This window comes from Leucopleurus acutus (genome assembly GCF_964270905.1).
Source record: "Leucopleurus acutus genome assembly, chromosome: 2".
Taxonomy (NCBI): Eukaryota; Metazoa; Chordata; class Mammalia; order Artiodactyla; family Delphinidae; genus Leucopleurus; species Leucopleurus acutus.
This window is the reverse complement of record NC_139143.1, coordinates 97,542,625-97,556,015: the sequence shown is the minus strand read 5'-3', so window position 1 is coordinate 97,556,015 and position 13,391 is coordinate 97,542,625. Positions and strand designations below refer to the sequence as shown.

Genomic DNA, 13,391 nt, shown 5'->3' with positions numbered 1-13,391 from the left:
GAGGAGGACCTGGTAGTCCTGTTATCTTGGGAGAGAGAACCGACACCTCTCTCACAACACCAGGGAGGGAGGGGAGCGCTCGAGCTTTTCAAACAGCCCCTACCCACCCAGACCATCCAAATGGGGCCTCTGGCTTCTGGCAGGAGGATTGGGTGACATCTCGGCTCCTGACCTCCAGCTCATCCAAGGGTGTCCAGGTCCAAGGAAGGGGCCCCAGGATTAGCTGATTCACAGGCACACATTTAGGTGGTCTCTCCCTCTCTGCTCCCACATTCGCTGAGTTGTAAAGTCTCGCCAGCTCAGCCTTTATGGGGGCGGCCCCATCCTCTCCACTCCCCCCCGTGGCAGTGCAGGGCAGGGTCTGCACACTGGAGCCAGACCCCCCGGCTCACTTTGGCTCCATCACCAATTGGCTGTGTGACTTGTAACCACACATCACAGTCTCTCTCAGGTCTGTTTCCTCATCTGTGAAGTGGAGATAACAGCCATAGGGTTGCTGTGAGGATTCAAAGGTAATCTGGGTAAAGTGCTTAGCAGAGTGTAGCCGACTAAGTGCTCGATAAATGTAAGCTATTTTTAGGTTGGGCCAGCACTTGTCCCTTTCAAAGCTCCCTTGCCTATGAGATAAAGTACAAATTAAGTGAGAGGCAGCAGTGATGGAGGGGAGAGCCAGGAGCATAAGGTTAGAGGACTTGAGTGTGACTCTGGGCTCTACTACTCACTCCTTTGCTAGGTGACCCTGGGAAAATCACTTACTCTGAACCTCAGGTCCCTGGTCCATGAAACAAGGGATGATGATGCCACAATTGTGTTGAAGATAAAATGGTAAAAGTATATGAAAGTGGCCAGAGCACAGGTGTTACATACTAACGGTCCTATGTGATTTCTAGGCTCACCAGACCATCATTTATATGTTCTATGCACTCCATCCAATCAATCTGGTTTCCTATCATACTCTCTCATCTCCAGAAGCTGGCATCCCCTCTGTGAATATATATATATATATATATATATTTTTTTTTTTCTTTAAGTAGGCTTAAAGAGCAGTTTTAGGTTCACAGCAAAGTTGAGTGGAAAGTAGAGTTCCCACATTCCCCCCTTCCCCTCCTCTCCTTTATTTTTTATGGAAACAAATGAGTATGGTTGAATGAATGAGCTCCTTACTCATTTCTCCCCTTTAGCCGTCAAATTGGGGGCAGTCACTAGGATCCTGGGAGCCTGTTTCTATCTTGGGGTGTGGGACAGAAGCCCAGAACTCATCTTTGCAACCTGTATAGGGACCGAGGGCTAGGACAACCTGTAGACACAGCTGGTGCCCAGGAAGCTGTTTATCAGGAGCTTGGATGACTGAAGAGGGTGACTGTGGAGCTTGACCTTAGGCTGGTGGTCAGAGGCTGCGCTGTGTCATGTCAGGATTTGTGTAAAGGCCTCTTTGACCTATTTCTCTCGTCTGACCCAGCCAAAGCCCTTACGAGTCCAGACAGTACACCAGGGGACTCCAAACACCCCCTCTTATACCCCACTTAATCCATGCTTTGATGAGGAGATTGGCCAGGCTTTTGGTCTTAGCTCCTGTTGCAACTGAAGAATCAAATAAAAAAGGCAGACTCCTAGGGTCTTATCCATTGGAAAGGCTAATTTAATAGGTCTAGGTGGGATATGCATTTTAAAAAAACAACCTACTGATTCTGTTGCAGGAAGTCTTAGAACACTATGTTAGATAGAATTCCAGAAAATAAACCACCTTGGATAACCTCCTGGGGGAGGGCTCTTCCAGCAGACATGGGCTCCTCAAGAGCAAGGTCTCTGCCTGGTCATCTTTAGACCACGACGCCAGAGCAAGCATTAAATGGAAATACCCGCCAGGACGGAAGGCTGAGCAGTCGTGAGGCTTGGCTAAAGGCTCAGTGGGGGTGGGCAGGAACCTCCCCTAAAAGAAATATTTTGGAGGAGGAAAGTTGCAACTCTTTGAAGGTCCTTAAATGAAATGGGTCAGGAAGGACTACGAGTAAGTGCAGCAGGAGAAACGTTAAGAGGGGCAGATGGAAAGGTGTGGAAGGTAAACTCCTTGGTGTTACTTATCAACCTGCTAGAAGAACATGGAATTCAAGAGAGTAATGACATGCCGCTGCGTGCAGAAGGAAGAGTGTAGCGGTTGAAACGGAGAAGCTGTACGGGGTGGCTCAGCTAGACTTTCCCGGAGTAAGAACAAGAAAGCTGCTTTTACAAATACCCATGGGAGGTAGATCTTTGTGAGCATAAAGCAGAAACAGGTGAGTAGTTTTTCCTATAAATTACCTAATACCTTACATGCTATAAATGAATAGTCCTGGCTCTTTAACTGACTTATTCTCTGGTTGCTGGAGTTTGATTTTTGAAGCTAGAAAACTGGAAAAGCTTTCATATTAACAAACTGTAGCTTAGTCATTTTAGTAGGTCAGGTAACAAAGTCCAGTCTGTTTTATTTCTAACCCAAATATTGCAAATATACAGAAAATTACCAGTACAAAGTTAAACACACCCAGATTTATTTACATAATGCTAAAGAAATTTGAGTTTTATTTCCATTTTGTGGAATTTTATTCTAGGGTCTGGCTTTTTTGTGTAACCGACATTGGTCATTGAAACTTGATTATCCCACCTCACATGCAATTTTCTGTCCCAAGGGAACAGAAAACTTGGGTTTTCAGCATACATGCAGTAACGATCTTAATACTGCTTTACACTTTTGTACCGACAGCTTGGGGTGGAGGCAGAGAAGTTACAGAGCAAGGAGGGACCACATGCTGATAGGGAACAAGAGACAAGACAGGGCTGGACAACAGGCACACGGGGACCCTGAGCATTTCTGTGCACGAGGATAAGGAGGGTGCCATCAAACCCCTCCTCCCTAGGCGTCCAAACACAGGAGGTGGGCAGAATCATCAGGAACATTTAAGTCACCCGACCACAAACTGAGGGCATGCGGAAGATGAGAACTGCATTAAAGACTTGGGACATATCAATAAATCATTAACATGTACACTATACAGTTTATACATGTATATATGTACACACACACATATATATATAGAAAGGTACAGATTAGTTTAAGTTATCCTATATAAACAAGGACGCTTAAAAATGTACCAGTGTGAAAAAATGCGTACAGTTAAGTTGTTGAAGACAATTTCTAATTAATGTTCTGATTCTTATTGTTATAATGCAAAGTAGCCAAGAAATCAACATGTTCCTGCTATTTTAATCATCCTCCATGAGGGTGAGGCCTGGGCTCTGCTAGGGCAGGACAGCACTGCCAGAGCTGCCTGAGCTGGGCGGATCAGTGGCAGATGGAACAGAAAGTCTGGCACCTGCTGAGTGCCAGTGCTGAAAGTCTGGCCCTCCCTATCACTCCATCATGTGGCAAATCTTAAACTTTGGTTTTTGTCCAAAGGACATGTAAGTCCATGTTAATCTTCCTGCTTGAGGGAAGGTAGTAGCAAAGTTGAAAAGCTGAATCTCTTCCTATTTTAGCAGTTCCAAGTATCTGGGCTTCATGTGAGGCAAGGGGGCGGTACCAAAAATGAGCAGGGCGAGCTCTAAGCCATTGCACACAGGAGCGGGGCTCTTTAAACCTCTCCGAAAAGGAAAGAGAGAATCTCTCTACCTGAATCATTTGCCTAGAAAATAAAGAAATGACTCAAGTCAGGACAGTCCTGCCACCTGGAGTGGATATGAACTGCCCTGCACTCCTCTCTCTATCCTTGTACCGTGGTGAAGGCCATGGGAGAACCAGCAATGGTTTACAGAGCCAGCGGTGGCCAGTTCATTACTTATCTGTCAGGGATGAAAGGCCAGCTTGGGCATGTAGAGGCCCAGAGGCAAACCTAAGAATTACAGAGACGCACACTGGAAAGCCTATTCAGAGGCAGACGGCAAATTCTAAGTTTTAGTTACAGCTAATCTGTTGAATCTCTTAAGCCCAGCCTAGAACTGCCACAATCCTCCAAACGCTTTCATTCTTCTAAGGGGCATTCCCATTCAATGAACAGCCTAGGTGTATGCATCCCTGGTCTCTGGTCTCACTAAAAACCAAGAGCCCCCTTACGTCCAAGACACCTGTCCACAGAGCACGAAGGATGATGAGTTCTCCGCCTGGATTTTAGAGCTCAGGTCACTTTGGACGGTCTAATATGTCCAACCTACCTTACAGTGCTAACTTCTATTGTTGAAATAATCTTTTGCTATCAAGCCTGAGACTTTACACAACTTTACTTTCAAAGATGATTCTCCTAACCTAACATCGATAGGACAAATTGGAAATCTTCTTTTCTTAGAAGCTGTCATGGATTTAGGCCGTTTTCCTGTCTGGCTGAGGGCATGCACTTGTGTGAGTGCAGGCTGACCCAGAAGGCTAACTAGCCAGGCTTGTTAGCAGTCCTCAAACCAACTGAGCTCGCTAGCCAGCCAGTGGTGGGAGGACAAGAAGAATGAAGAGGGTGACTCATCAATGGAGATTCCATTCCTGCACTCTTGAACAGTGACCCTCAACAAGGTGAGGGGCGGTTTCTAAACACATATTCAAAATTACCATTACTTTTGTTTTCAGCCATGAACAACAGGAGAATAAACTCTTCTGTTTACCAAGGTGGCAAAAAACAGCTAAATACTGCTCTGCAAGAAATGTCACTGATCCGCATCCTAAAGAATAGCAAGTCATCTGTAAGAAAGCAGCCCTGCTCCAGGTGCTCAGCACTGGCGCGCATCAAAACGTATACGAGATCTGAAGACAACCACTGGCGGTGCTCGTAACACACAGGGACCCTGGCGACTTGCTCCGTTTTTGTACCTCAGCTCCATCTCTAATGGGGATTACAACCCCCGCCTTTTTTTTTTTTAAATCTCACGAGAATGTTGTAAGGTTCAAATTACATAATGCAAGAGAAAAAGTGCTGTGAAAACTGCCAAGTTCTATAGAAATATCATTATAGGCAAAGAGCCCTAATCTTATACGGTTAGAGAAGAATATTAACTTTCCTATCTTAAAACTAATCAGAGAATTACCATGTATCAGCACACCTACCCGAGCGGGTATATGTGGGGAGAAGAGGTGTATGGTGTAAGTAGGTCTTTTCTGGACATCAAATTCATTTTGGGCAGGAGGTGAGGGCGACCGGGGACAAAAGCCGATACTTAATCATTTGTGAGCTGGTATATCTTTGGAATTACTTTTAATTTAAAAACCTTGTAAAAGGAATGAGCTTTTCCTAAAAGACAAGTGTTCTCTGGCTCTAACAAGTATTAACTCTCTTTACAAAAACTGCCCTAACTTTATAGCTCCCTGACTCATTTAAGTTTACTGCAGTTTCAAAGTCTCTAGAATTCTCCATCCATTCCCTCCCCCACTTTCCCTGCGGCTGTGAATCCATTCTGGTGAGGAGAGAACTCAGCCATCTGCTCACGCATTCTGACAACAGTTAATTTGGCACATTTACTTTTTCCTGACTTTCTAGCCATAAAGTGAACTAGCAACAAAACGGCAGTTTATCAAAGAATGTCCCAATCATAATTATTGGGAGAAACTGTGACCGGCACAGTAGGTATGCTAAGACTGAAAACGTGCTACTATATTCTGGTATAGCAAATAGTCAAGCTGTATTAAAACTAACGATTGCAGCTTTCCATCACTATATGGCCACCCCAAAATCCATCTTGCTACATTTTCTAATTTATCTCATTTTTAAAAATGTCAAAAGGAAAATTTTTTTAAATTTAAAATACGAACTTAATGTATCACACGAAACATCATCTACACTAGAAGTGTGTTTTTCAGTTGGTTCAGCCAAAAGTTTCATGCCAACAAATTACTTGGCAAAGCTGGGAAAAAGGGCAGAGGAGGAGAGTCTGGTAATAAAATTCTGATTTTTTTAAAAAAGCCTAAATCTGAAAACATGTCTAGTCATGGCTCCATGCAGAGCAGCAACCTAAGAGGAAGCAAATAAGCAGCCATTCTAATGATTCACCAAGGAGCCAGCACAGCAGGCAGGAGGGGACGCAGAAGACTGTGACGTGCCATCCTCAGGGGCTGCACGGCCCATGCCACCAGCCACTCCAGCGAAGAGCTCGCTCAGCCTGGGCACACAGCCCGGGCAAGCGTGAACCCAGACCTTGAGCAAGTCCACTGGCACACACACAAAGCATGGCTTGAAAGATCTCGGAAGAAGCAAGAGTTTCTCCTTTAATAGGTGCTAAATCTAGTCAATTCTCTGCTGCTCCCTTTTTCCTGCCCCAAATTAAAAATATTACCCTTTAAGTTTTCCTGATTTAGTGTCTTGGAAGCACATGTAAGTTAGTTGCCAAAGGGCAATTAATGAGGGTATTGCCTAATTAAACAGGGGAAAAGAAAAATCACTGTGGCCTATGGTCCCTGAAAAAACAACAACAACAACAACAAAAAGCAGGGATCTGTGTGAGGAGCTGGTGTGCAGTGTTCTTGGAGCGGGGCTGTCCCCAGATGGAGAAAGGCTGCCCAGGCTGTGCCAGTCATCGCAGCCTCTGTGCTCATCTCTGCGGCTGCTCCGTGTTGCCAGCACAGCCCAGGGACGGCACCAAGTGCTTTGTGAGAGTTGATGCTGAAGCTGGCAGGTGCCCTGGGGCAGGCGCCATGCAAAACATGCAACAGTGGGGTTAGTGAAAAGTTCCCTTCAATTCCATTTCATTTCCCTTAAAAAACAAAAACAAAACCGAAAAGGGCCCGTACCTTGCAAAAAGACAGAACTTGAAATGAAAAGTTAAAGAATTAAAAATTTTCCCTCTCTTCTCAGGGCCAATTGTAAGAGTGTTTAGGGTCCCCACCCCCCATTTCTTTAGTGTAGGTCCTTTTGGCTTTGATGGAAGCAGCAGAAACAGAGCTGGGTCCCTCGCAATGGGAAATTTATTTCCCCAAGTCGGAGCCACAGGGAGTGTAAGAGGTACTGCGGTTCCATCATCTGTGCTCAGTCCCAGCTCCTTTGAGGAGCTATTCCAGGAGGTCCTGAAAAGAAAGACATAGGCCATATTATTTACAGACCAAAAAAATCCCTATTTTGAAAGCCATTACCTAGTTTCTGGGCTGGCCAAGTCTTACAGTCATTAAATTGCTGCTTCTAGCTTATACCCTCCTTTGCTTCAATCATTATCTTGATCATGAGTAAGAAAAGATCACTTTTTTTTTTTTTTTTTTGCAGTACGTGGGCCTCTCACTGTTGTGGCCTCTCCCGCTGCGGAGCACAGGCTCTGGACGCGCAGGCTCAGCGGCCACGGCTCACGGGCCCAGCCGCTCTGCAGCATGTGGGATCTTCCCGGACCGGGGCACGAACCCGTGGCCCCTGCATCGGCAGGCGGACTCCCAACCACTGCACCGTCAGGGAAGCCCAAAGATCACCCTTTTTAAAAATTTCTGGACCACCCCTCAAGAAGAAATAGTCTCACCTCATCTGAGTCATCATGATAACCACTTTTATGAGTGTGGGAGGATGTGTCCAAAGCATCCACACCATCCACACCGTTGGCCTCCGCATGTTGCTGGAGCACAGAGTATCGATGCACCAGGAACCTGCGGGTGGAAACCACCGTCAACTCTCACATGGGGAGGAGGGGTGCATTTCTTATAGGACGGCGGATTTTTCCAAGTTTTACACACTTGCAGAATGAGTCACACATATAGGAAGCACAGCCCGTAGCTGGCATATGGAAAATGTAAGGAAAGATTTGGGCCTGATGTTTCAGTAACATCACTTCAACTAGTTAGTTTTTGCCAGGGGCTGACTCAACCGTCTGCCCTCGGTGGACTTTCTGGTTTGATTGATTTCCGTTCCTTACCTTCCCCCACAGACGTACTTCTTCACAATGAGCACTCCTGCTACGACTGTGACCAGCATCAATCCCACAGTAGCCAGGATAATCGGAACAGAATTTGACTTGGAATTCTTGATAAATTAAAACACAAACACAAACAATTTTGGGTGTGCATATTCTCAGACTGAATTCAAAGAGGCTGCTCATTCCCCTATTTCTCTGTTGAATGATCTGCAGTCTCTAGGCACCTAATGATGATACTTTCCCAACCCCCGCCCCCAAGATGAACCATCTCAGTGCTAACAGGAGAATATCACAGCTGGCAGAGGGTGACCAGAACTTCAACTGCCTTAAAGCTGTCAGAATGGTGCAAACTCAGTGGCTTCCATGTCAAAGTTACACTGGAAGTCGTAGCAACTACCTAGATCAAATGGTAATTGTGACTGTTCCCCACTACCACTGTTTATAAGTCTTGGAGCTTTTAAGGGTGAAGCAGGAAAGGGAGACTATGATAATAAGTGGGCTGAATGAATCTACAACAGGGCCAATTACCTGGAAAGGAGCTGTGCCAATGTTACGTTAGGCAAGCCATCCTATGACACCGAGATTTTTTACTTAAGTTGTTGTATGTTTTTACAAATAAGCTTTCCGTATCATTGTTTGAGTGTGACCTACCTGCTTTTGGGTGGGAGATAGGGTGTGTGTGTTTTCAATGTATCCAAGAGGAGGCGGAGCTGGATTCTGGGACAAGTTGTGTCCCTGTGGGCGGTAGTCCTGTGCAATCACACACACAAACACTCTGAGGACAGCCACCAGGAGTGCAGGGCGGGGATGCAGAGAAGGAGGAACTTGCCCCCGACAAGTACACACACCCACACATTTCTCTCCCACTGCCTTCTTAATCCCACCCCTTGTCAGGCCTTCATCCCTTAGAAGGTTAGATAGGAGGGAACTGCAGATTGTCCACCTCTCAATTTCCAGATTAGGAACCTGGGGCCCACAGTTTACTGCCCCAAGTCTCACTGCTGGGCCAGTGCTTCTTTATCAAGAGGTTTCCTCTTTACCATATCCCCATATTCCAGCCAGATAGTTCAGTGCTACAGAACTGTAATCAGCCCTAAAACTTGCTTCTAAATCAAAACCAGCCCCTTATTACCATAGTTCAGTTTTTCATTCTGAACACACTTGACATGACTCGGCAAAGAGATCCACCCTACCTATGGTCCAGTACCCTCCCTTCCACATGTGTAAAACTCCAGCCCTTTACAGCCAAACTTCTTGAGTCTTTTTCCTAAATGACTCTGAGCCTCAGAAATTTCCTCAACCGTATGCATCTAAGACTTGGAAAAACTTTACTGAATACCATTTTTTTCCCCCCAACAAAAACGTTTTCGGTAGATGAGCTTAGCGTTGGGTTATATGACCATCCCTCATCCTGACAGTTTCCTGTACGAAGGGAAGCCTGACAGAAGTAGTCTGGCCACTTGTACTCAGTAACAGAGTTCTTGACACTGTAACTTTGACTATTCCTGGCAGAACTTGAAACCCCACTTGTATCTAAACCAGATCTACTTTAACTTACCTGCTTTTCTGGACTCAGAAAGTTGCTTGTGCACTTCTTTTTCAAGTCTTTCACTTCTCGAGCAGGATTCACTCCGCCCTCGCATCTGTCTCCTGGAATTTTCCGGTACCTGAGAGGCAGAGAAAATTTGTTAACAGAATACAAGGATGTACTTCTGGATTCTTGCTTGCTTCCTGAAAACAAGATTTTAGGAGTTGCAGAAAAACTTCTGGTCATTACACCATCTTTCAGGCCTTGGGGGAGATCTGCAGGGATGTTTTGGGGATATTCTGTGTAGTTTCAGTCCTTGGACAGACCACACATCCCTTGCCTTGCTGCAGGGACATGCCACCTTTCTGCCTTAAGAGACTGTGTCAAAGAACTGTGACCAGGGAATGCAGTCAACACGCGGTACATAAACCACAGGGGAGGGGAGTGTTTATCAGGGAAGGAGGCAGTGAGCCTCCTCTAGAGCAGCGCTCTCTACTGTGGTGGCTATTTACACTTAAATTAATTAAAATTACTTCAGTTCCTCACTCACACTAGTGTCAACAGCCACAAAGGGCTAGTGGCGACCGCATCAGACACAGCAGATTACAGAACATTTCCCCCATCACAGAAAGTTTTAGTAGACAGTATTTTTCTAGAGTGCTCTCAACTACTGCTCAGAACTATGCGGAGAGACGCAGCTTTCACTCTGCACAGTGGAGACTCAGTCCCGATACGGGAGAAGCAGGCATCTCACCCATTTGTCGTCAGGTGCTCTTCTCTCCCGTACAAACAAAACTCTAGGTCGTGGCCCTTGAGTTCTGGCTGTTCCACACACTTGGAGTCATTTTCTGGACGGAAGTAGCCAAAATCACTGTAAGAATCAGCAAATAAGGTATCTTTCAAAGTTGCTGAAAGACAGGAAGCGACTAGCAATGAAGGCTTTATATGGGGCAGTGGATGGTGAATATTCCAGTCTTGGGTTGCCAGAAAGAAGCTAAGGAAGCCTGTGACATATAAAGAGGTCTGTTTAGGAAAAAAAAGCACATGGGGAGGGCTGAACTGAGGGAAAAGAGCTTATGGATTGGGCTTCAGACTCAGTAGCTAGGAGTCCCACACAGACAGCTCAGGCTCCGGGAAGGGAAGGAGGGCAGCCTGCAGGGGGTGGGGACTCACGTGACTAAGACACAGAGAAATAGTACATCAGCAACAGATCTAAACTCTGGGACACTCAGCAACTCTTTTATTTCTCTCCAAATAACTCATTTACCCATGTTCTACCCATGGCGGGTATGTTAAACCTTTCCTGCCTTCCCCACTTCCGTGTCCCTCTTAGTTTCTTAGATGGTCCCTGCCGCCAATGTGAATGCCTGTTCTTGCCCTCCATTCTATCCCATCTCTCCATAGCACCACCCATCTGCCCTTTCTCTGCCTTCCCCAAAGAAATGACACGAGTGGCCTCGGCCCCATCCTTCCTAATGCCCCTGGGCGGGGGCTCGTTCCATGGACAGTGTGGCAGTGACCACTAGTCCCACTCACCTGGAGGCTCCTCCTTAGCCTGAACCTGTCCTCTTCCTTCACCATCCTCTCCTTTACTGGCCAGATTTCTTAAAAAATATTTTTTCCTTGTTCTGTTGTACTCATTTACTTTTTATTCTATGCATTTGGGCTTCGACCCCCTTCTGCAACCTTGAAAATGAATGTCTGTGGCCCCCCAGGGCTCACCAGTCATCCAACCTAGGGGGCTCTCTCTGTCTCGTTCACTCTGATCACCTATTCTGGGGCAGCTGCCACAATGCTGTGCCCCACCCACTGAGGCCCTGAGAGCGGCACTCGTCTGTTTCTTTGGTCACTGCTTGCTCTGCTCTCTTCCTAACCCATAAGTGCAGATGTTTTCCAAGATCCTATAATTCATTCTCTTACTCCCCCTTCATGAGCTTAACTATTTGTTGCAACTAAAACTTCTAGGTTTTACCTCTCTTGAGCTCTAATCCTACATTTCCAAATACCTGCTGGACACTGCCATCTAAATCTGCTGACAGAACCTCAAATAAACAAAACATTCAAAATACATCACGTTTCCTCCTTCATGCCAGTCCCTCCGGTCATTTCCTCCGTTTGTCCAGGACACTACCTTCCTTCCCACCATCTAAGTTGGAAACAGCCTGAGCACCCCCATCTGGACCCACTCACTTCATCGTGACTACTGTAACTTCCCCTCATGGCCTATCTTCCAGCACACCCTTCCTGATCACGCTGTTGGGGTGGTCTAAGCCCACATCAGTCCATGGGCTTTAACGACCTGCTTCTTCCCAGATGTGCATGGTCAAATCCTACGGCTCGTCAGGGCTAAGCCCAAATGCCACCTCCTCTACAAAGCCTTCTTTGACCCACCTACCTCCTTTCAGCTCTGGATGGAATAGTCTCTCCCTTTTCTAAATCCCCAAGGATCCCACCTTCTGTTTCAAACATAATTATGTGCATCTTACCAGGAGCGTCTATAATAAACTTCCTGTTACCACTTTGCACTGCCCTGTGCATAGAAAATATTCAATGAATATTTGGTGAATATATAGATGCTGCTTGTACTTCAAGGCTTTCTGACAAATATTTAAGGGAGAGGGTAGAGAGAACAAAAGATACAGAAGACACCACACCTCCAATAGCGAGGAGAAATTTCTGGCAAAAATTTTATGTGTTCAATCCAAAATTTCAGGGACCATACCCTTCCCACTCACAAAGTACACATTTCTCAAGCACGTGGGGTACAGTGGGCAGGCTCTGGAGCTGAATGGCCAGGTTCACATCGCAGCTCTGCCACGTGATGGCAAATTAGTCATAACCTCTCTGTACCTTCATTTCTCCCTTTGTGAAATGGAAATAACCAGAGTACCTCTCTCACAGGGCTGCTGAGGGGAAGTGTAAACAGACGTACTGCTAAAAAACGTCAGCGGCTATCATTATGACTATGTGATTATCAAATACAATATGCACTCGAAGAGTCTGGAGTTTAACGGTGGAAGCAAATCTACACACAAAAATTAAAATATGGTAAGTGCTGTATTAGGAGCCTAGATGAGGAAAATCTGGGGAAGGCTTTAAGAAGGCGGTATCTGAGCTAAGTATTAAAGGCTAAGTAGGAATTCACCAGGCTTGGGGTCAAGCAGGGACAGACTTCCAGGAAGCAGCAGCAGCATGCACAGTGGCATGGAGCTCTGAAGAAGCACAACATGTTTGGAAAATAGCAGAAGCTCAGGTGACCGAGAGCCACCCTGTGTGCAGTTAAGGATGGGAGACAGCCCTTCAGAGTTTGACAGTGTGAATAAGCTCTAGCCCTATTACAACATCAAAGTGATCTGACTGATATTTTCCCCTGCGGAAATAGAGAAGGGAGGACCCCTGGCCATTCCACAGATATGAGCCATGCAGGAGGAAACACACTGGGTCAGGCTGCAGTTTGCTCAGTCCTGCATTCTCTGTCACCTGCAGTTCAGGAGAATACATTGTGGGAGGACAGGACTGCTATCTGCCTGCCTTCTTTTCCAAATCCACTTCTACCTCCTGTCAGTATCTTTTGCAGGTAACAAGTTCCATAAGATTAGTACCTGTGATGTGAAGCAGTTCCTCTTATTTGCCCTAAGTTACCTTGCTTAGGCTACCTAGGGACTCCCTTGCCCTTGTATAATCAACTAACCCTGTGCCAGCCAAGAAACTAACCCTTAAGCCTGGATGGTCCTGAACTCTAGGGAGTTCACCTTGATGGCTTCTAACCCTTGATGGGACATACAGACCATACATACTGATGTCACCTCCTCTCTTGGGACAGATCCACACTCTTTCCGCCTTCAGTCCTGCAGACGACCCCAAACCTAGTACCCTACCTGCTACACCCAGGCTGTCAGGCTGCTTGCTAAAGTCCAGTTTCCTCTGAGCTCCTGTACCACTTTTCTTGGTGTTTCTGTCCTATCATCTTCTCTCTCTCTCCTTTTTAATTCTCATCCTCCTTATGTACCTCTCTCCTTCCCAC

The 13,391-nt window shown here is 46.1% G+C and overlaps 1 protein-coding gene across 6 annotated transcripts in view; it reads right to left on the bottom strand.

Annotated features, from left to right (window-relative positions):
- Positions 1-2,442: 2,442 nt before the first annotated feature.
- Positions 2,443-13,391, bottom strand: part of SORT1 (sortilin 1) — a gene marked incomplete at its 3' end in the record, with an annotated part of 72,109 nt that continues 61,160 nt past the window's right edge. For 3 of the 6 annotated variants that reach the window (XM_082832709.1, XM_082832710.1, XM_082832713.1), the window contains exons 16-21: positions 10,122-10,238; positions 9,398-9,506; positions 8,491-8,589; positions 7,840-7,946; positions 7,450-7,573; positions 2,443-7,012 (exon numbers count right to left, since the gene is read on the bottom strand). In XM_082832709.1, coding sequence (XP_082688835.1) covers positions 6,998-7,012; positions 7,450-7,573; positions 7,840-7,946; positions 8,491-8,589; positions 9,398-9,506; positions 10,122-10,238 — 571 coding nt within the window. Of the gene's footprint in view, positions 7,013-7,407; positions 7,574-7,839; positions 7,947-8,490; positions 8,590-9,397; positions 9,507-10,121; positions 10,239-13,391 lie in introns of those variants that run through there. The other 3 variants (XM_082832711.1, XM_082832712.1, XM_082832708.1) reach the window with 2 other exon arrangements.